The sequence below is a fragment of the Carassius gibelio genome, chromosome A19 (genome assembly GCF_023724105.1).
Source record: "Carassius gibelio isolate Cgi1373 ecotype wild population from Czech Republic chromosome A19, carGib1.2-hapl.c, whole genome shotgun sequence".
Lineage (NCBI taxonomy): Eukaryota > Metazoa > Chordata > Actinopteri > Cypriniformes > Cyprinidae > Carassius > Carassius gibelio.
Genome location: NC_068389.1, coordinates 29057000 through 29081197, shown reverse-complemented (window position 1 = coordinate 29081197; position 24198 = coordinate 29057000). Strand labels below are relative to the sequence as shown.

General features: G+C 39.1%; 1 protein-coding gene across 3 annotated transcripts in view; it reads left to right on the top strand.

Annotated features, from left to right (window-relative positions):
• The window catches only part of syngap1a (synaptic Ras GTPase activating protein 1a), a 43114-nt gene that overhangs the window by 6628 nt on the left and 12288 nt on the right, over positions 1–24198 (top strand). For 2 of the 3 annotated variants that reach the window (XM_052532708.1, XM_052532709.1), the window contains exons 2-4: positions 5274–5404; positions 6537–6642; positions 18102–18196. In XM_052532708.1, the coding sequence (XP_052388668.1) occupies positions 5274–5404; positions 6537–6642; positions 18102–18196 (332 nt within the window). Of the gene's footprint in view, positions 1–5273; positions 5405–6536; positions 6643–8881; positions 9150–18101; positions 18197–24198 lie in introns of those variants that run through there. The other variant, XM_052532710.1, reaches the window with a different exon arrangement.

Genomic DNA, 24198 nt, shown 5'->3' with positions numbered 1-24198 from the left:
TTCATTAATTAATTACATTAATTCCTTTGTTTAATCTTTCTATCTGATAGAACTGTTAACGACAAATGATAGAGAGAGTGAGCACTGCTGCTCTCAGCGCCGTCAGAATAAAAGTCCCGCCTCTAACACATCGGCCAAGCAGAAAAACGTATTGGCCGATGCCGATATTTAAAAAATGGCAAATATCGGCCGATATATCGGCTTTGGCCAATCAATATAACGGTTTTGTTTAGTTAATACATTTAATTTATATTTTTATTGATTTTATGGTTTAAATATTTTTATTATTAGAAATATTAACAGATAGTCACTTGTAATTACACTTTTTTAAATACAAACATATACAACTTACATTTTAACAAATAAACATCCACCCCCCATCCCACACAAAAAAAAAAAAAAAAAAAAACAGACCCTTAAGTGCTATCCAGTGGTAAAAGTAGGTACTGAAGGCATAATAAACATATTAATCACAAGTATTTAAAAAGGCAATAAAAGGGGACCACATTTTTTCAAATAACACAATCTTGTCTATTAGGGTGTACCTGATTCTTTCCAAATGTAGTGTACTCGTCAACTCTGTCAGCCACAATTTAAGAGTTGGAACCTCTTTTTTCTTCCAAAACAAAAGAATAAGTTTTTTGGCAGAGATCAACCCATATGAAACAAACTGTTGTTGTACCCGTGTAAGTCTCAAAAATTCTTCGGAAATTCCAAATATAATTAATATAGGATCTGGTTCAATAGAAATGTGCATTGTATCTGAAAAAACTTGGAATATTTTGTTCCAGAAATTCTGTAATTTTGGACACAAGACAAAGCTATGAGACAGGCTGGCATCTAAAAATTGACAATTGTCACACAGTGGAGACACTTCTGGAAATATTTTATGGAGTTTACACTTGGAGTAATGAAGCCTATGAAGCACTTTAAACTGAATGAGACAATGTCTTGCATTAATGGAACATCTATGGACCAGTTCAAGACTTTGTTCCCAGATTTCATTAGGAATTTCTACTGCAAGTTCTTCTTCCCAGGCAGATTTAATGTTCTCCATAGATGGACTCTTCAGCTGTTCTAAGCCCTTATATAGCAGGGAGATGTTACTTCCATCTCTTAGACATCTTTCCAGAAATGTGTCCAGGTACATGGGTGTCGCGGTTACATAATTAGCAATATTACACTTCACAAAGTCTCTTATTTGAAGGTACCTAAAGAAGTGATTAGAAGGAATACTGTATTTCTCACACAGCTGCTGAAAGGAAGCAAATTTTCCATTTATATATAAGTCCCCTATGTTTCTTAACCCTACATTTTTCCAAAACTCAAATGCTCTATCTAACATTGAAGGGCAAAAAGAGGGGTTGGCTGAGATAGCGAGTAAAAATGACATTTGGGTGAACTTAAAATGTGTCTTTAACTGTTTCCAAATACGAACAGAGTTATGAATGACCGGGTTATGATTATAAAGTGAACTAGCTATACCTTTGGGTGATAAAAGTATTGCATTAATAGAATATGGGAGACATTCCTCCTGTTCCAACAACAACCAGTTCTCCTCCACTGGAGTAAAATCTATCCATGACGTCAAATTTTTATTGATTTTAACAATTATTCAATTCTATTCTGTAGAAGTTAATATTCACAATGCATTTGAATGATACACTATTATTTATAATGGAATCTAGACTTGTACTTTACACGCATTTACATAGACAGAAAAGCTCATACTCTTTACATGAGCAAAAACGTCGATGGCATAACAGCAGAGTGAACCGGTATACTACGGTCTATTTAAACTGACTAGTGTAACCTTTTATATGTTAAGAAGATAAGAAGAACTAATAAACATCCTCCGAGGGACTCGTCAGAAACAGCAGACAGCTGATAGCTGGTCTGGTATGATCTCAGTGGGTGGAACTTAACTAGCAGGAACCACCTCTGAGGGTTTGACAGGAACACATCTCCATTGCACTGACCCAACTGGCAAAGACAACTTCACACCTAGAGGTCGACCGATATATCAGGCCGATATTTGTCAATTTTTAATATATCGGCATTTGCCGATATCTGTGTTTAGTAGCGCTGATTTAAAGTCAGGCATGTCGGCGGGCAGCCCCGTGTTATTGGTGCGGTGGAAAGTGCTGCTTCCGCATGAGAAGGACCCCAAGCCAAACTTTTGGAAGATTCAACAACAGTCCTGGGAGATAAAGGTAGTCAGAGAATTTGACTCTGTAAATGGGGTGAAGTTGGCAGCTCTCACAAACACTGCAGCGTGATTGAGGGCTCTGTTACTCGTAATTTATAACATTTATTTTATTTGAATGTATATTTAATTTTACATTTAAGTTCCAAATATTCTGCTTGATAAATGCTCTAAACATTTTATGTAAATTGTTGACTTGGTCAGTTTATTGATTTGTTTGGTTAACTTTGGAGACATGTTTTATTTTAATGCCATGCAGTGCACAAAATTAAGATTCGAGAGATGGTTCAAGTCAGTGCTCAATAAATGATGATAAGTTTAGAAATGTTGTGCATCCACTTATTATTACTGTGACATTTTAGCATGCAAATGAAGGGGAAAACTTCAAGATATCGGCCCTAAAAATCGGCAGCACATATCGACCACTGGCTGACCCTGACCTTTAAACATAGGCATCGGCTATAGAAAAACCCATATCGGTCGATCTCTACTTCACAGGACAGACAGGAACATTTTATATTGCCATAACTTGACAGGTAGAAACACCCTCTAAGGCCATGACTCAACTAGTGGGAACAACCTCTGAAGGCAGGATGGAGATGGCTTCTTCAGGACTGGAATGATGGTGGTAGTTTTGAAGCATGTGGGGACAACAGCCGGACTTAATGAGATGTTGAAAATGTCTGAAGACATCAGTGAGTTCTGCTGCACAGTCTCTCAGTCCATGTCCAGGGATGTTGTCAGGACCCGGAGCTTTGCGTGCATTGATCCTGCTGAAGGATCTCCTCATGCTGTCTGGGGTCAGTGTCATCACCTGGTCGCCGGGAGGAGGTGGAGTCTTCTGTGCAGTGGTGCTGTTTTGTTTCTCTCAGCGAGCGAAGAAGGTGTTCAGCTCATTTAGCAGAGAGATGTTGCTGTCACAGGTCCGTGGTGGAGGCTTGTAGTCCGTAATGGTCTGTATCCCCTGCCACAAGTTCCTAGTGTCTCTGCTGTCGCTGAATTGATGAGCTATCCTCCTGGAGTGCTGTCTCTTAGCCTCTCTGATGCCGCGGGACAGGTTGGCCCTGGCTGTTCTCAGGCCCACCTCATCTCCAGCTCTGAAGGCAGCGTTCCTTGTTTTCCGTAGTCTTTACACCTCCCCTTTTACCCACGGCTTCTGGTTGGCCCAGGCAGTGATGGTCTTTGTGACTGTTAAATCATCAATACACTTGTTGATGTAGGCAGTGACAGTCTCAGAGTACTCTTGGAGGTCAGTGGTGTTATTGCATGTGGCAGCCTGCCTAAACCTATTCCAGTCAGTTGTGTCAAAACAGTCTTGAAGAGACAAATAAAGAAAAGAAACAATTAAACCAATTCACTAAATAAAAGAATATCAAACAAAATTCAAGACCAAAAATCAGGATAAGAAGAACTAATAAGCATTAAAAGTAAAAGCAAAAAAGCAAGAACAGACTGATTACTAAAACAAGGAGCAAGACAAAACAAGGAAACAGCACCAGACAGACACGGACACGGACACGGACAAGGACACGGACAAGGACACGGACAAGGACAAGGACAAGGACAAGGACAAGGACAAGGACAAGGACAAGGACAAGGAGGGTGACAGAAGGGCTGAGAATTACCAAGAACCAGCAAACACAAGTAAGGGGCACTATAAATAGAGAGGAGAACACATGAGGAACAGGTGAGCACAATTAGACTAACAAGAGGGTGTGGTAGAAAGAAAACAAGGAGGAGGAATTAAAGGAGCACCTGGCCGAGAAAACAGTTAACAAAGCCATGTGCTGACACAAGACATAGACACAAGAAACAAAACACAAACAAACAGAGTAACAGTGCAAAACCCTGCCAAAAAAACTGAAGATTGTGCTCTTGTAAAATAAAGCAAACAAACAGAATGTGCATTGTCATCCTTTTCTTTCCACGAACTTATGGAGCACAGACACACTTCTGTTTTAAATCGGTTTTCTTAATTATTTAAGTCAGATATAGTTCACATATATATATATATTTACATTTATGAAAACAAATTGTTATATTTACTTTAGGCCTATAGGTTATAAATTTCCCATAAAGCATCCTATTTTGTCCCAGGGCTTGAGAACCTGTGCCCTAGTTAGGTCCATGCAGAAACTTGACAACGATTGCGTCACCGAATGCTCCGGGAAAATGTATTGTCAGTGTCTGTCACAGCGCATATTAATTGCTGTTTTGAATCCAGCGATTATTTATTGTGGTAGCTCACCGGACAAGCAGAAAAACTTATCGGCCAATGCCGATATTTGAAAAATGCCAAATATCAGACGATATATCGGTCGACCACTAGTTCATAAGTTTTATTTATGTTTTTACTGATTGTAACAATTATTCATTTAGTTCATTTTATGTAATTGATACATTCAATTTATATTTTGCTGCTTATAATTCTTTAGTGTGTTTTAAATAACATTTAAGTTGATAAATGTAATTTAATTTATATTGCTTGTAGAAGTTTATTTTTTCAGTTTATTATAAATATTAAATTTATATTTTATTGCTCATTAAATTCTTTTTTTTTTAATAATATTTAATTTATATAACTTTACATATTTTTAATACTATAAAATACTGTTACACAAACTTCATTTATAATTAATTTAAATTAAAATGGCCTCCTGAGGTTAATGGTCAACATTTTGGAATATAAATGTCAAAAACTGACGAGTACTGTGTGGAAATCATTTAACGAAGCCAGTCATTGATGTGTGGCTCTTCTCTGTCATGTGGATGATTCTAACAGTGTTTGTCTGTTTTAAGATTCTCAGCTTCGCTCAGTAACTGTGAACGTCTGAAGTGTTCATTTTGCTGTGCATCCGTTCCAAAATCTGCTGAAAGTGTACATTCCTAATTTAGTAATATTTCAAGTATTGACATCAAATAATATTTAAAGTTCACTATAATGTTTGAGGGCAGAAATTTGTTTTGTTGTGTGAAGTAAGTGTTGATATTTTTGATATTTGTCATGTTTGAATTGTATTATATGCTGATGGTGTGTGTGTGTGTGTGTGTGTGTGTGTGTGCTCAGATGGAAGGTGTGTGTCTCCATGCTCTCGGCCTCACACTCCTCTGAATGGCCACACACACGACTCCCCCGGCTGGAGCCGCAAGCTCCGCGTCAGAGATGGAGACCAGTTCTACCTGCTGGATCAAGAGGAGGTGATCACACACACACACACAGACAGAGAAACACACACGCACGCACACACACACACACACATGTTTGTTTTTGTGTAAAGTGTGTTCATCCCATAGGTGTAATGGTTTTTATTCTGTAGAAACTGTATATTCTATGGCCCTACACCAACCCTACACCTAACCCTAACCCTCACAGGAAACTTTGTGCATTTTTACTTTCTCAAAAAAACTCATTCTGTATGATTTATAAGTGTTTTGAAAAATGGGGACATGGGTTATATCCTCATAAGTCACCCTCTCCTTGTAATACCTGTGTCATACCCATGACATTATACAGAGTTGTGTCCATGATACAAAAAGAAGAGAACACACACTCTCACACACACATACACAGAAACAGACGCACAGACAGAAATATATACACACACATACACACACTAACACTAGTGAACACTAGAGGGAGCTGCTGCCTTCGATGACAGTCTGACTCTCCTTCTTCATCAATAACAGTCTTGGGAAGCTACTTTCTGACTCTCTGCTTTTGTATATATATATATATATGTATATATATGTGTGTGCATGTGTAAATATATATATATATGCATTAAAAAGTAAAATGCATTTTAACTTTAGTTGCAATTATTTATGAAAAGATTAAATGCATTTTAACGTACAGCATCTGTACCTTATACATAAAGGTAAGAATTGTTATTTGGCAAAATAAGTAAATAAGCAAAATGTTATTTTTATTTTGCATTAAATGCAGTCAAATAATATAACTTGATTATTTACGCAAACACTAGATTGTAGCGCTACTGATGTCAAGGTCACAGGTTCGATTTTGAGAATGCATGAACCTAAACATACATCTGCCATGTTTCTATTATTATCATCATTGAAAAATCTCTTTAGATGATTTTTATATGAAAATTCAGTATTAAAAATATTGTTTTTTACTTGCTGCATTTTTTTATGTTTAGTCTTATAAAATAATATTAGTAAAATCACATTTTTATTTTTTTACTGTATTTAGATATGGATTTTTGCTTAAAAAATCTGATGTATTAGTTATTCAGTGATACTCAAACACTAAATGTATTGTTGTGTTGACTGTTAGTGTTACAGACAGATGAGTGTGTGTTTGTGTTTTCAGGTTCATCCAGTGCTGATGAATGATCATCGTCCCGTCTCTCACCGACACAAACTGCTGCGCAGGACCGTCAGCGTACCTGCAGACAGCAGACCACACCCTGAGTCAGGTACACACACACACACACACACACTGTGGAAATCCCTAATATGGACAAAGACATCCAGCCAGTGTTGCCATATTGGGCGGTTTTGATTTTGATTGTCGGTTTTCAAACATCTAAACTTTATAGGCTAATTGTATTATGTTCTATTATGTACTTCACGAAAGAAGTGCCGTAGTTCTGTCTGAAGTTAAAGTGCAACACGATGGTAACTGCATTATTGTGTTTAAAACCTTGTTATTAGATTATCGTAAAATATCAACGAATGATAGTTTTGACTGTCATGGGGTTTTACATGAACGTGTGTTGAAATATCTGCTATTTACGTTATATTTATCATTCTTGGTGACGATATGCCTTTAACGTTGACATTTATTGCATAGTTATTCTTGTTCTCAGCATGCTTTCAGCGTTAGTGTTTATTGTTATAGTTATCGTTCTTGGTGTCTGCAGGCCTTTAACATAAATGTTTTATCATTTTATTTATCGTTTTTGGGGTCAACATGCCTTTACGTTAATATTTATCGTTATACCTATCTTTCTTGTTGTCAACAGGCATATATCTTTATAGTTATTTTTTTAAATATCGTTGATGTGAACGATGGGTCTTTTAGTGATTATTCATTGAAGGTAGTAAGCAAATGTCTCTGTTAATTTAATATTCTAATAATCTAAAAGTAAACCTTGACACATCTCTAAAGTTATTTGTATACATTATAAAAGGGTTCATGTTTAGTTCTGACAGTGTGTTGATTTTGTCCGTTTCTGTAATATACCTGTGCACGTAATGTGTTCGTGCACAGCAGGAGCTCCTGGTGTCAAGTATTTACATCTTCATATATTCATATTCATTCTTAAACACATATTTACATATACATATGCTACATTTACACACGTAGTGTTACTGTATACGATTTTGAATGCTGTTTGTTTAACACAGATATATGTGATTGTATTTGAGGTGCTAAAACACACACACACACACACACACACACACACACACACACCACACGCCTTTCTGCTGGTAACCATGACAATAATTACAGATTGCTGTAGCTGTGTGTTAAGCGATGGCTGGGGGGGCGAAAGCACTTTGGCCGACCATCTTTCTCTCTCTCTCTCTTTATTTTTCCTTTTGCTTTATACTCGTTCTTATTTAATATGGAGGACGGCCATCCACAGATTGAAGGCTTGTGTTGTCATGGAAACTGTAAGTCGTTGTACCACGAGCCAGCTCACAAACCCCCCGAGCGCGGTTTGGATTGTTCCATGCTGTGTTGTGTAGCCCGGCAGCGGACCGAACCATCGCGAGCGCGGCGCTCTGAGTGGGGGTGTGGTACCCGAGTGCGGCTCCTCTCTGGTGCGAGTGTGTTGTTCACAACTTTGATAGATTCTGTTCTGAATTAAAAAACAACAACAACAACAACAAAACAACAACAACACCTGTATGAAATCATTCCCAAATGATAATTTTCCATTTTTCTTTACTGATTCAAAATATTTGCTGACATGTGTAACGCGAAGCATTCACTGGATGGGACTAGACAGTTAAGTTAGCTCATAAAATCTTTTGTTTTAAAGAGTAAAATAACTGTTTTATTCCTGAACGACCTTGGTTCCAGCAGTACACACGTTGAAGCTGTTAATCAGTCACTAATATCTAATGACACACAGTTTATTTTACTGATCATTAAAAAAAAAAAAAGATATCTTCCAGCGCTAGAATCGAACCCGCTGTGTCTGTAGGAAGCGCGCCACGCCCACCGCTCACCCAGACTGACGGTTACATTCTGTCACTTGCTGAAGTTTAAAATCTTTTAAAGACGTTTCCATTTAAACACTGCGTGGCCGTTATTAGAGGTGTGTTCGCGCGCGCGGGAGTGCGTGTGAAGGTAGTAGCAGATCTCCAGTCAGTCTGTCAGACGCGCGCTGTAGGGCTGCAGTCAGTGTGAGATGAAGATGAGGAGGATGAAGCGCTCGCGGTCCGCCCACGCAGGAGCATCCCTGGCTCGCATCTAACCGTCGCGCGGAATTGAATATCGCATTTGTTTTCCGATGGAGTAACGGGATGAATGTCGCGAGTGATCGCTCGCACTTCGGCGACATGACGAGCCCGCCGCGGAGCGAACGATGAGCGCCGGCGGGAATCTGCGCGTTACCCTGGAAACGGCAGCGGAGCGGCGGAGACTCGAGCGAGCGCGGGCCGAGCAGAGTGCAGCGACAGCCGGACTGAAGACAGAGGATCAGCCGCTGCAGGACGCGGAGCGGCACACAGCAGCGCTCTGACCGTGCGCCGAGATATTAATTAAAGCGGGAAGAATCTGCAGTTTCTGATCAGCCAGTGATGAAGAGCACCGCACATGACCGCATCACTGGCTCGCGCGAGGACACAGTGATCTGACAGTTTGACAGAACTGATCTGAGGCCAGAGAGAATGACACGCGCTGAACATCTCGACGCTAATCACTGGACAGAGACGCGCTGAGGCCCGCCGCCTCCGGTCTCTCCCTCCGGTAAGTCAGAACTCGCAAACTAAACTGTTGTTCACGTCACTCCACACTTTGAGGCTAACTCGTTCAAAATTGACGGTTGAAGTGAATAGAGACAGATGTATGCGGTGTCCTCATGTACAGTAGTGTCGGGGGTTGCCAGGTTCTCACAACAAATCCCACCCAATCGTTAACGTTACTCAAAACTAGCCTGATCGCGCCCCAGTTAAAAATCGCGTCCCTAGGATCAAATGCACGTTTTTTGGCGGGGCTCCTCTGTCAAAATTCGCATTCCAGTAGCTGGATATCACGTGATTGCGGTGGATCAACCCGCAGCAGCAGTGTTAAAGTAGATAACACTTAGTAGTGTGTTATCATTGCACAGTAAATTGTTCTGTGTCCCATCCAGTGCGCTCAGTGCTGCCCCCTACAGCCCCGCCGAACACACTCCTGCCCCGCACATGATCTCGGGCTGTAGTGCATGTGCTGGTTCTGCACACTCGGACTCCTTGAGTAACGTGATACACTTAGATTTGCTGAAATGTGTAGTTTACATATCGTGCACACTGCAAGAACTGCTGAATGCCACGATGCCCTTGACCTTACATCTCTACTGTGACTAACTGAAATCATAATGATGTGATTTTCATTTGGTTATTGGATCAGACTGACAAAAGTTGAACCTTTTTTTTTCACAAAAAATGGATTTAAATTTGAAAGCGCATCTGTGATCATAACTGGAGGATGTGCACCCAACATAATGCAAAAAAATCATGTGACAACAATGTAGCTGTGCATTCTATTTCATTTTCTAAAATCGGTGCGCAGCGTATCATGTGTAGTCAGAAATATAGTTAATATGTATACTGCATGCTGTTTTACATACTATTTTATTAAAATAGCACACAGTATTTCAGAAAAAACAGATGGTATGCATACTACATATTATTCAACATGCTATTTCATTAAAGTATGCTTACTGTTTCACATGCTATTTAATACACATGATATGCAGTGTGCTGTATGTATTGAGAAGGTAATTGTTATGCATACTGTATTTGCGAGTCTTTAATTCCCATCAGAGCTACTGTATCAGGTGGATCTCTGCCGAAAACAGTTTTCCATCGGCCCACACAGAATCTGCACACTTTATTTATTTTTTGACGTTTTCTGCCGTGGGTTAGATATTGTGTAATGTGTTAAACATTCTTATGATTAATGAGAGCGCTGTAATTGCAGACATAAATTGAATGAAACCTTCAGATGTGGGAAATGTGAGAGGTGTCTGCTGTGGTTGCTAGGGTCAGTCTGGGTGATGTTATGGTCTGTAATACTCTGGTCATGTGTTTTGTGCTGGTGAGGACTGACTTCACGGTCTTCCAGGCGTTCCCTGTGAGCGTCCGGCTCCTGGGGGATTGTGGGATTGATGCTGAGAGCGTCAGAGGGTTGAGGAATGCTGTGTACAGTGAGGTTCGAGTGTTGGTGATACTGAGTGAATTTCTTCCACTTTTATTTGATTGCAGTGCTGCAGTAGCGCACACACACACACACACACACACACACACACACACACACACACACTCTCTTGATGTTGTGGTTTAATGCTGCTGTGGACTGTAGTGCACTGCTGGGATGATAAATGATATCTGAGCAGTGCATTAGTGTGGGTGTGCAGTATATCACTGAGCGCATCAGTATTAGACAATATTTATTTATTATTGGATAAGGTCAGTCTGATGAGGCACGTATTATCACATTTATTTATTTATTTTTATGCCAGGTCTCTGTGATGCAAAAAGTTACATTTACTGCAAATTATGTAATTACATTTAATTCTTATAGTGCAAATAAATATTTAATGCAAGTAATTAAAAATGTACTGTAAAGTATATCACGCTTTAAAAAAATATATCTCATAGTCTGCAAATGTTGTATAATATTTAATGCAAAGAAACTACATTTCCTGCAAAATATGTCATGCATTAAGTTGTATTATAGTGGAAAATATAATGCAAATCATTTTAATGCAGAAATATATTGTGTAGTGCAAAAATATGCAAAGAATTCAATTTACTGCAAGTTACAATATAAGTTATAATACAATGTAATGCAAACTCACAAGGTGTGCTGCATCCTGATTGGTTCAGATAACATACTGCAGCAGGTCAGGGCTGCCGAAAATCGTGCTATAAGGCGATTTAGGAATCGCGCACACTCAAATCGCGATTTTATTTCGATTTCGATTAATCGCACGGTCCTAGTTCAGAGACGCTCTTCTTCTGCTGTAGATCATCTGTGTCAGGGTTCAGTGTGTTGTGTGTATCTTGGTTTTAACGAGTGTTTATTTGAGTTACTGTTGTCTTTCTATCATCTCTAACCAGTCTGCCCTTTCTCCTCTGACCTGTGACATCAACAAGGCATTTCCGTCCACACAACTGCCACCAGCTGGATATTTCCTCTTTTTCGGACCATTCTCTGTGAACCCTAGAGATGGATGTGTGTGAGAATCCCAGTAGATCAGCAGTTTCTGAAATACTCAGAGCAGTCCGTCTGATCAACCATTCCACGTTCACAGTCTCTTAAATCCTCTTTCTTCCTCATTCTGACGCTCGCTCTGAACTTCAGCAGGTCTTCACCTCATCTAAACGCCTAGATGCTCTGAGCTGCTGCCGTGTGATTGGCTGATTAGCTATTTGTGTTAGCAAGCAACTGAACAGGTGCACCTTATAAAGCGGCCCTTGAGTGTGTGTGTGTGTGTGTGTGTATATTGCAAAAATATAATACAGGTAATTTAATTTTATTGGAGAGTATATAATGCATTAAATTAAATTCTTATAGTGTAATATGTAATGCAAAAATGTATTTTTATGAATATATACTTGTCTTGGCTCAAGTTAAAAATATATAGATGTGAATCATTACCCCAAAATTATTTTAATTGGATGAATTTTTTCATCTGTTGTAATGTGTTAAATAGAATTCTTATAGTACAAAATATTATGCAAAAATGTATAGAATGAAATGTATTTATTTAATTTAGAGTATATAATGCATTAAACTGAATTGTTCTTGTGCAAAAATACATATTATAATTCAAAAATATGAGATGTATGATGCAGGCGTTGTCGTGCGTACAGTGGTAATTAACGCCAGCTCATGATGGATGAGTGTGTGTGTGTGTGTGTGTGTGTGTGTGTGAAGCAGCAGACAGTGTGTGAGGAGTACAGTAAAGCCCGATCTCAAACACAGCTCTCAGAGATGAATGTGATGTGTTCTCCTCCAGCAGAGATACACACACATCACTGATATATTATTCAGATATGATCTTTACTGACTCCAGATCAGTCGTCAGCTTTCCTTACTTCATCTACTGCCATCACTCCATGCATCTCGCGCACTATATCCAACGTCTTCTGAAGATGCTTTGTGTGAGATTATGATATTATGATATTATTCACTGAATCAAGTATCAAAAGCTAGAGGCCCGTAAACAAACACTGGATCCTAAACGTTCAGTTTTCCTGCGAGAGCTTCAGTGGAGGAGATTTCTCTTAAACTCTGTACAGCTTGAATGCACTGACAGATGCAGAAATATTAATGTTTCTCACACTAAACACTATCAGAAGACTTCATAAAGCACACCATTCAAAGTATTATTCACTTGAAAGAACTGGAAACACTTCAAACCTTTGTCTAAAGTATTATATTTATAACGAACATTGTAATGCATTTTATTACAGTTATTATGCATTATGATATATAATAGTATATTCAGATTCCTGGTTACATATGACATTGTTTAGCATACATAACACTTTCAAAAGATGCTACATTGAGGAATACTTTAATAATGCGTTGTATTTACTGGCTTAAATAAAGGAAAGTGTTGCTTGCAAAGTATTTTTCTGATACGTTTATAGTGTCTGATGATTTACTTGTGTTCTGTGGAAACAGTTTTATTTTAGTGCAGTATTTATATACTATTATTATAATTTTAATTGATATAAGGGATGCACGATCATGATTTTTCATGGCCGATACCTATTTCCAATTTTTTTTTTTATCTTTAAGCAACAAACAAGAAAGGAGGAAAGTGTGCACAAACCGGATGTTTATTTGGGTTTTAATAGGCCAAACTGCCTTTTAGCTATTGATAACAATAACCATAACCATCTGAAATGAACAGCAGTAACTGCACAGTGCGCAGGAAAGACTCTTATTTGTGCGTCAGGACACCAACATCTGTTCACTTCCTGTCTGTGCCTCAGACGTGTAACAGTTCCAGCGCTGATCAGCTGTCCGTGTCCCGCGCACAGAGTTAGAAATACTTCCACACAAACGACATGACAGCGAATGATTACAATGAAGTGTGTGGACGCGGGCGCACTTCTGGGAAAATCGTCCGAAAAAAGACCAAAAAACTGATTGCTGATCGCGTATTTTAAGCAAAAACCGTCCGGTTCTGATTTATGTCTGGTCAACCGGTGCATCCCTAAAGAAATATTTCCAATCAGCTTTTTAGTATTTGTTTCAGTGTCAGTACATTTTCATTTACTTTTAAGTAGTTTTTCTGGGGCTCTGTCATTTTTATTATTATTTTAAACATTATGTTTAATTTATATTTTTATTTTAGTCTTAATTTTAGTTCAGTTTCGGTTTATTTATTGACATTTTCCGGTTAATTTAGTGCTTTAAGTTATACAGTGTATTTCTAATTTATGTTAGTTTTCCATTCAATATTTATATTTTATTATAATAGTTTTAGTTCCTTTTTCTAGTTTGTTTCCAAGGCGTCATGTTTAATGTAGCAGCAGTAATATTGTAATATGAGGAGTTTCTATCAGTTGTTGTAGTCAGCGGTAATAACTAGGGATGGGCATGATTAATCGACGATCGATAATTGATCGTTAAGATTTTCCTCGATCATGTTAATTTGTTATCGATTAATCTAAAGCATTTTTTTTAATCTAATGCAGGTTGCGTTGCGTAGTGCGAGTCTTCAAGCAATTAAATGAATTTCACTGTGTGGCAGCAATTAAATATTTTACCACCATGGGGCAATATTTGACACCCTACTCGGTTATCTGTGATCTTCCGTTTTGATTTCAAAGAATAATCATGAAGATGTCATGGCGAAGTGTGGCGTGGGACCATTTTGATTTAAAAAGCGAACTATGCAAACATTGCGATGCCGTGTTTAAGTACAACACGGCCACGACTCAAATGATGTACCTATGCATCCCGGCAAATTTTCATGAGGCTTTAACCCTTTCGAGTCGATTAACGCATATATGCGTTTTGAGTCATTTTCTCCTGATAACCCCTGATAAATTACACACTCAGTTTTTATCGTACAGATAAGAGCAATACATCAATCGAATCTGTAAAGGGTCTAGTTTTTTTTGGATACAGACATAATAACAAAAAACCTTTGTGCACTTATAAAATAAAGATAACAAACCACGTGCGCTGTCTACAGTCTTTGTCTCCGCTGATCGTCATGTACAAACATTTCATTAAAATGAACCGTAACTCCGTGAATACTCAACGAAGAGACATGAGAGAGATATCTATAGAAAGCCTGGAATGTCTACTTTTAAACTAAACAAGTGCTTCCGAAAAACAAATATTCTGAGATAAAGTAATCCATATGAAAACAACGCAATGTCTGTTTTTCATATCTTCCTTCATTATATTTAATGTGACCACGCCCCCGCGCTGAACGCGCTATTCAGATTCAAACTGAAGCGCGCGGCTTGAATACGCCCACACAGAAGAAAAGGCAGCGAGACTGTTCTTCAAGTTTTTATTTTATTTTACTGTTTGCTTCGTGATGAGAGGACTAAGACATAATTCACCCCACAAAGATGTGATGTGGTTGATGATTTGAGAAATGGATTTCCTCAGAAAAAAGAATGAAGCACTTTATTCAGACTCAAAACGCATATATGCGTTAATCGACTCGAAAGGGTTAAGAACGCCTGCTAGCAGCTGCAGGTTCCGCTGCTTTAGAGCACTGCATATGCACGCGGATATATGTTCGGTTTGCCTGAACGTAGTTTAACTGTCTGCCACAAGTTGATCTTGTAATAAAGGTCTCACCGAGGAAAAACACGCTGTATTTTTGTATTCATTGCATTTTTTTATTGTAAAAATTAAATAATTAATTATATTATAAAAATATTAATGATTAATCGATAGTCGATCGTTAATTCTCCCGACGATCGACTAAGAAAATTTAATCGAATGCCCATCCCTAGTAATAACCTCCTCCTGGAGCAGATCGTGCAGGTGAGGAATTAACGACAGGTGTGTAACGAGAGGTAATGAAGCTTGTGTGGATGATGAAGATGATGAAGATGATGATGGGTTTCTCTCCGGTGAGATGCTGCTGTTGAACTCGCCCACACACAGAGACCCTTCCTCAAGCGTGTGTGTGTGTGTGTGTGTGTGTGATATCTGTATCAGCCATGCTCTCAGCGATTCCCACCCACACACACACACGCACACACACACACACACACTTCAGCCTGACATTGCATTAGCATCCAGGATGGCGTTGGGCGTGCGTGGGTGTGTTTGTGTGTGTGTGTGTGTGTTTCGAGCGACCCGGGCGAATTGAAAGTGTAATTTACGATCCGGTTTTCTGACTAATTAAAGTCCTTCTGCGGTTGTGTGTGTGTGTGTGTGTGTGTGTGTGTGTGTTGTGCGAGCGCTGAGCTCCGTGTGTCTTTTCTGCTGAAACGGAGGCAGTTTCCATGACGACCAAACAAAGACCTGGAGTTCAGAGCAGAACTTCAGGAAACAGAGGAACAGAAGGAGTGCGAGAGGAACCTCGTCCATCACTGGGAGTCACGCGTGTTCTCAGATCATACGTGTAATCAATACATGATCAACAGTCCTTCATTAATCTCATCAGCACTCACGAGCAACAGTAACATGCTGTCATACAAACACATTATGATTTAACTCATAATAATAGCATTTGACAAATTCTGATTAAAGTACATTCTAGCAAATCACGTCTGTGAATATTAAAAAGCTAAACGATGGCTATTGAAATAAGACGTCTGCGTCTCAATTAGTAATATTAAAAATAAATCTATTTATTAAAGTCACATTTTAAAAATGAAAGTAATTAAGTATTTGAAAAAAGGAAATGAACTGAATTTCCTAACGCCTTTATTTGATTACCGCTGTTCATAAATCCGGATAAAAAGAATAAATGGACAGCTTAGGATTTCTAAAAACATGTGTGGAACATGAAGATGAGTGTGTTTCTTCATCAGGTTTGTAGAAATGTAGCACTGCATCAGTGTCTCATCAGTGGATGCTCTGCAGTGAATGGGTGCCGTCAGAATGAGAGTCTGATAAAAACATCCCAATAATCCACAGCACTCCAGTCCATCAGTGAACATCTGGAGAAGACAAAACCTGAAACACATCCAGCATTAAGATGATTTTAACTCACACACATAGAGTCTATAATCCATAATAACACTTCCTCCAGTGAAAAAGTGTTCTGGTCTGAATCAGGAGAGAAATCTGCACAGATCAAGCACCGTTTAAACAGATCTAAACTAATCTGATTTTTGTGTTTTAGTGACACCACTGAGAAACTAGGTCACCCTCTAGAGCCCTGGCTACACAGTGCTGTTTCTTACGACTAGCATTAGCATTAGCGCTGATGACTCTTTCCTCACAGGTTTCCTGAACGCTTCAGCTTCAGGAGTTAAGATCTGACAGAGAAATGACACACAGAGAGTGGTCTCTAGCCTTTAATGGAGCGCGCTGAGAACGGTCAGGTGAAGTGGTGATCGTCCACAAGAGAAAACACTGAGGCATTCTGGGATACGTGTTTGTGTTGAGCATCTGACCGAGAGAAAAACACGGCTGGAGTCTTCATGGCATGTGATTAAGAGCAGAAGTCATTTAACAGAGCTCGTGGACACAGAAACGAATGTTAAACACAGCGCAGCTCTAAGATGTTATGCTGAGAGGAGTTATTAGTCATTTACATCTCCCAGCTGAATTTAAATGTGCAAATAAATATTTAAAACCCATGAAATGGATAATAAGAAGCAAAACAGCCTGAGAGTAGAAGATGTCAGTTCTTATAAAAGTTCTTTAGATAAGCTTATGAACACCACACACTCAAAACACTGTGTGTGTGTGTGTGTGTGTGTGTGTGTGTGTGTGTGTGTGTGGTGACTGACAGCTTACAGTTACACTGAATACTGTTACATCACATCTTTCTTTATTAGACTCGTTATTATTGCAGCATAACGACTGACAGAGCTGCTCCAGCGGTTGATCAATTGAGCGAGTGATTGGTTTATTGCACTTTATCTATTTGTAGATTTAAATTCCAATCCATATCTTTAAAAGTTGGTTTCTCCACTTCAGTTACACTTACATACAGCAGAACTTTTATTCCTCTCTGTATCTTGAAGGTTTTGAACTTGAATTGTCTTAACATACTGTGTTTAATCAGCAGGAACAGTATCATGATATCTGTTGGTTTACATTCAGATGCTTGAAGAGACAGTGCGGAGTGGGTGGAGTCTGAGTGAGTGGGCGGGGACTGACTGATCGGTGGGTGTGGCCTAATGAGAGCAGATCGAGCAGTGATTGACACTGAAATGATTCTGGATCTGAGTGTCACGTACTGTGAGTGAATCTGAGAGGAATGTGAATGTGGAGGATCTTTGACGTGTGAGTGAGCGGGTGGAGATGGAGAACTGTGTTTGGTAAATCCTCTGTGATTCTGAATCTGTGGGACTGAAGAGAGAGCGATGCAGAGATGGAGGCCGCGTGTGTGTATTTATAGCAGCAGGAATGTAAGGTTTGCTGTCCTGAGGGATGAATCACCACCAAACAAGACAAAACACTGACAGCAGCCCTGTGTGTGTGTGTGTGTGTGTGTGTGTGTGGACTGTAAGTGAATAATTATCTCTCTCTCTCTCTGTGTTTCAGAGCACGCTCGTGCTCGCAGGAAGAGCTTTGCCTCGTCGCGGCAGAGAAGCATGGAAGCTCCGCCCACTGCCCCTACACAGCCATTCAGACAACCTGTGAGTACTGTGTGTCCCGAACGGACGCCTCGCACCCTGCACACTACACCCCTCATAACGCTAGCACACAGGGGCAGTAAAACACACCACCGCCCGTTTATCATCTCTAACACTTCATTTGCATTTTTAATCCAGGTTAGTTTAAAAACGTGGTAAGGTTTGACACAGCGCATGTTACTGCAGCTTCCTTCATCACACTGATGCTCATGCGGACCGCAGTGCATTGTGGGACATTGATATTCAGAGATCAGAAATCGAGTTCACTTACTCTATATTTAATGTTAAGTGCACTATATGATTTATAGTTTTTATCATTATTTTGAATTATTTCAGTTTTCATTTAAATAGATTATTATATATATATATTTCAATATTGGTTGTTGTTTCCAGTTAGTAACGTTAGTTTTTCTACTTAAACTTAGTTCAGTTAAGTTGCAAGGCAATATTTGTAGTGTTAGTTATTTGAAGTGTTTTTTAATTTAATATTTTATTTGATATCAGCTTTATTTGAATAACCTAAAGTGTTTTTAATAGTTTTAGTTAACGATAATAACCCTGTTGATTAAAAAACTAGTGGAAGGTTTTTTAATTTGAAACGTTTTTCACTCATAAATCACTAGTAAATCTGAAATAATTCTGTGATGCTGAATTAAATCAGCGACTGAAAGAGTGCTCTGTTCTGTCAGAGTTTGTGAACTCAGAGACTGAAGATGAAGCTGATGACCTCAGAATGTTGGGAGTTCTGATAACGTTACATCACTGACACAATATGAAGACATGCAATCATACATAAGGTCAAAACCAACACGTCTCAGATTCCTCTTCAACTGTGTTTAGATTAGTTTAGTTAGGCTGTGTTTATCTGCAGGTAAGTGGAGCGTGTGAGTGTGTGAGAGAGAGTGTGTGTGTGTGTATGTGTGTGTGTGAGAGAGAGAGAATGTGTGTGAGTGTGTGTGTGTGTGTGTGTGTGGGACTGACTAGCTGTACTTTTGGGATATATTTGTCTCCAGATGTGAACTAAATCTGACAAAACGTCTCCATAGAAACATCTGAGACGTTCTTGCGTGTGTGTGTGTGTGTGAGAGAGAGAGAGTGTGCGTGTGTGTGTGCCTAATTAACCATATTTTGGGGATGTCCTCCTTTTTGATTTTTTTTTTTAATGCTAAAAGTACAGAAAGTTTCTCATTACAGTTAGTATGTGAAGACTGTAAGTAGGGTTGTGTATCGATTGGGTTTTTTAAGATAGCGGTGCCAAATCAATACTTCTAAAACGGTAGCGGTGCCTGAACTGATACTCTGAAGAAGAAGAAAAGAACCAAAAATACATTTCCAGTCGATGGTAAACCCGACTGCCCTCTCGTGATGTTTTGTAATCTGTGTTTATGACAGAACTGCACAGATACAGATGTTAGAACAGCTCGTGTCTAGGGATGGGTATCGTTAAAGGGACACTAAGCAGGAATTACTCCCATCTAGTGGTGAAATTGTATTTTGCATTCAAACTAATTTTGCTCTCCAGCGCCTCGCTTTTTCAAATGCGCGTTGCATCTACGGTAGGCGATATATACCAAAAAGCTTTGACGGGATGTCTTCTAATAGCACTTCGTCGAGTTTTCCTTCAGGTGAACAGGTGTGTTATTTCAAACAAACTGCAACATGACAACTAACAAACGAATGTTACAGTATGAATTACTGACTGTGGAAAACATGAAATATTGTAATTAGTAGTTATGTCTAATTTATTCGTTATATTTTCTGAATTATATGCATTGTTAGATATAAAAAAATATTATAATATAGACTGTAACACTGACTTACCTGTCGAGAAGAAAACTGGCCACTTCAGCGTCTCTTTTGAAATCTTTATCCAGCATTAGCTCTTTCCACCTAGAAAAAGCTTCCCCGACATTAACTCTTGTTTTCTGTAATCTACGCTCACGTTTCCTTTTACGTTCTATTTTTGACTGTTTTGGCGACGATGTTTTCTTCTCCTGTGGCGCGGCATATGTATGGTCCATAATAAGAATGCAATCCAGACTTTTAAACTTGCCGGTGCAGTTTCAAGCGCCTCTCACTGCTCTGCACCTGCGTTTCTGGCTCTGACCGAAAACGCGCTGTGGAAACGCGTTGGCTTAGTACTTTTTGTCCCTCTCTGCTATTATAGTTTTGCAAGATGGCGGAACTACATGGAAGCCTCCGTCGACCTACCCGTCCCATGTATATAAAGATAATAAATTCTTCATTTACGAGGATTAGTTTAAACATTGGCATAGGTATTTGTACACCATTGAGGGCATATTTATGAATAAAAATATTGATTTTAGATAATAAAATACCTAAAAAGTTACTTATTGTCCCTTTAAGGTTTTAACGGTATTACTACTCTTACCGATACTGCTTAACGGTCCGGTACTTTAACGGTATTCCTGTCGGTACTTTGTGTTGTGTTACTCTGCATTTCTCTGTCTGCACATAATGCACTTTTGAAAGATGCTTTGACAGATTGCTTGTGTTTCTGCCCTTACATGAAAAATTGTGTTGCACTTATGACAACCTCTGCATCCACTCTAGTGAAGTATAACCACATGGTCTCCACCATCGTCACTCTTTGTATCAAGCAGGAGTTTTCAAACTGTAAGGGGCCGTTCACATATCGCGTCTAAAAACTCTAGGCACGCCGCTTTATGATCTTTTTCCCCAAATCCTTCGGGCACTTGCGCTCCTGAGGAGTCTGCCGTTGCTAAGCAACCATGACCTGCTCTCTCCATGAAGACGCAGAAATTTCAGCAAAGGATTTGCAGCACTAAAAACTGCTCGCAGTAGCTCTGTTACTAAATTAATTAAAAAATCCACATACAGCTATCAGCTGTTCCTTTGTCGCTTCCATTATGAGCGTGCATACCGCGCACCTACATTTGAAATAACGAACTTGAGCGCGCAAAAGACGCGATATGTGAACGGCCCCTTATGCGTGTGTGTGCGCTGCGCTCGTTCTTGTTGTGTGTGTGTGTGTGTGTGTGTGTGTGTGTGTGTGTGTGTGTGTGTGTGTGTGTGTGTGACTGACAGCCTCCGCGGCGTGCATTACAGATCTCGCAGATCTCACGGACAAACGTCTTAATATGATCGCACATTAGAAATGTTTGTTGAGATTAAATGTGCACGATAACATTATTAAGTAAAAATACATCATACATAAATTTTTTCCCCTCCAGTACCGAAAGCAGAACCGATAGCGTCAGATCTTACTGATACTATGGTCTTTCATAATTTAGCCAGTTCAGAGAATCAGGACAAATCCTTCAGTCCATCGCTCAGACATTCAGTGCCACTGACACCTGTGTTCTGTGTTCGGTTCTAGTACATCACTTCAGAACCCAACCATTACAGTATATAACAACAAAATATACTGTGTGTGTGTGTGTGTGTGTGTGTGTGTGTGTGTGTGTGTGTGTGTGTGTGTGCGTGCGTGTGTGAGTGTGTGTGTGTGTGTGTGTGTGAGAGAGAGAGAGAGAGTGTGTGTGAGAGAGAGAGAGAGAGAGAGTGTGTGTGTGTGTGCGTGAGAGAGAGAGTGTGTGTGTGTGTGTGTGTGTGTGTGAGTGTGTGTGTGTGTGTGTGTGAGAGAGAGAGAGAGTGTGTGTGAGAGAGAGAGAGAGAGAGAGAGAGAGAGTTTGTGTGTGTGTGTGTGTGTTCAGCATGTGGTAAGTGTTTCATCAGGTTCAGCTTGTATTTCAAGGTTGGTGTTTTAGTCGTGTTTTGTGTGGGTTGTTTTTTTTAGTTCGCTCCGACTGAAATGTTGCAAAGAATGTGCAGATTTCTTAACTGGAAATATAAAATTAGAAAGATCAAACATATAAAGATATTCATTTTATTACTTGATAATAATAATACAATCAATAATCACACTTTTGACATGGAGAGTTCATATAAGTGTGGTTTGCTCATCGATTATTCATGATTCATATTTTCTGTCCGATCCAGTATATGAATCTGTTTCATAGTCATGTTGAATTATCTTCCATTTATGAATTGCTTATCAATTCATTTTTGTTGAATCAGTTTAAAATACATATACACTGTCAAAATGATATTTTTAAGTTGTAAATTAAAAAAAGATCACTAGAGCAGATTCTACAAGACAAGAGTTTGTGTGCTCCAGAATTTCATGTTTAAGTCGGTGTGTTTCTTGCCATTATCCACTGGATACTGATCAGTCGCTGCCTTTCTTACTTCTGAAAAGTTGAGATGTTTTTAACTCGATGTTGAAATAAAAGTCAAAAGATGTTGAAAGATGTTGAAATAAACATTCACACAATCAGCTTTTCCACATGCCCCGATAATCAAAACTTCTGCTTAGCGCCTGCTCCATTTCTGCAGATCAGTTTTTGTGACTGTGTTACTTAATCCCCCGTTGCTCTGGTCTTCATCAGAAGCCGCTTGCGCCACCTGCTGGTGAGCGACTGACAGCAGATGGAGATCATGCCTCGGTGCTCTACTGCTATTCCTGCAGCTCCCGGATGTGAAAGGGCCAATTATCTGCCGAATTTTAACCACGGAATTTGTGGAAGCGAATTTGGAAAGTGAAATAAAATGGACCGAAATTTGCCTGTCGAATATTATACATCGTATTTTTAAACCGATTGAATATTTTGGAAGTGAATTCTGGAACGTGAATATGAATTATTGATTTTTTAATTATGAAAAGGTGTGTGAAATATTTTTAATTGAAATGTTCACAGCTTAAACGAACAACTATGTTAAAGAGCCACACAGATGGGAAATCAAAAATGACCTGTATTACAGTGTATGATGTAGCTGTCCATCAGTGTAAACAATGTGCAAAGTAATTAAACCAAAAAGTACACGATTTATAAAGTTTCTAAAGTAAGGAGTCGACTGAATCGCTGAAACGAGTTGTTATAGATTTCAAATCTTCTGCCCATCTCTATGTACGTCACTAGAACACTTTGCATAATAATCTCCACCTACCGTCTTGAGAGAAACTGACCTCTGACCTGCCCCCCCCCCCCACAGATGCTCTGGTTGGTGTGAGAGCATCATGTCGAGGAGACCGTGTGTTTTTAATTGTAAAGGCAAGTTTGTTTTATTTTCACTGCCAAAGAATGAAGATCAGAAGAACCAATGGCTAAAATTCATTTACCCACAATACCAAGATATTTTGACAAAATGACAATGTTTTTTTAACCTTGGATGGATTTAAACCTAATGTACAGGACTTATAAACAGTGATAGGAAGCTTAGAATATTCATCTTACTGGCTCTTTAACTTTCAGGACCTAAAAATGCAATCCTTGGAAATACAAGGCATTAAAATGCAAGTACTGTTAATGCAATGCATTATTTTTCAGTTAGTGCTATTCAGCATGCTTTTTCGTTTCAAAGACATATGTCATTATTTTACTTCCATATTTCTTCTGCTCATCAAAGCTGCATTTATTTGATCAAAAATACAGAAAAAACAGTAATATTGTGATATATTATTGCAATTTAAAAAAATTTTTTTCTATTTTAATATACTTAAAAATATATTATATTAATAAGTTTGGATTCTCAGTTCATGACCCATTTAATATCAGTTTGAGCATGTGCTGTAAGTGGAGTGATCACACACACACACACAGACACACACTCTCACACACACACACACACACTCACACATCTACACTGACACACATCTACACTCACACACACACTCACACAGACACACACTCACACACACACTTCACTGACTCAGCTCGCCCTCTGCTGGAGAAACCCCATCATCACACAGACACACACACACACACACACACACACACACTCTCACACACACACACACACACACACACTCAAACACACACACACTCACTCTCTCACACACTCTCACACACACACACACACACACACACACACGCACTCACACACACACACACACACACACACTCTCACACACACACTCACACTCACACACACACACTGACTCAGCTCTCCCTCTGCTGGAGAAA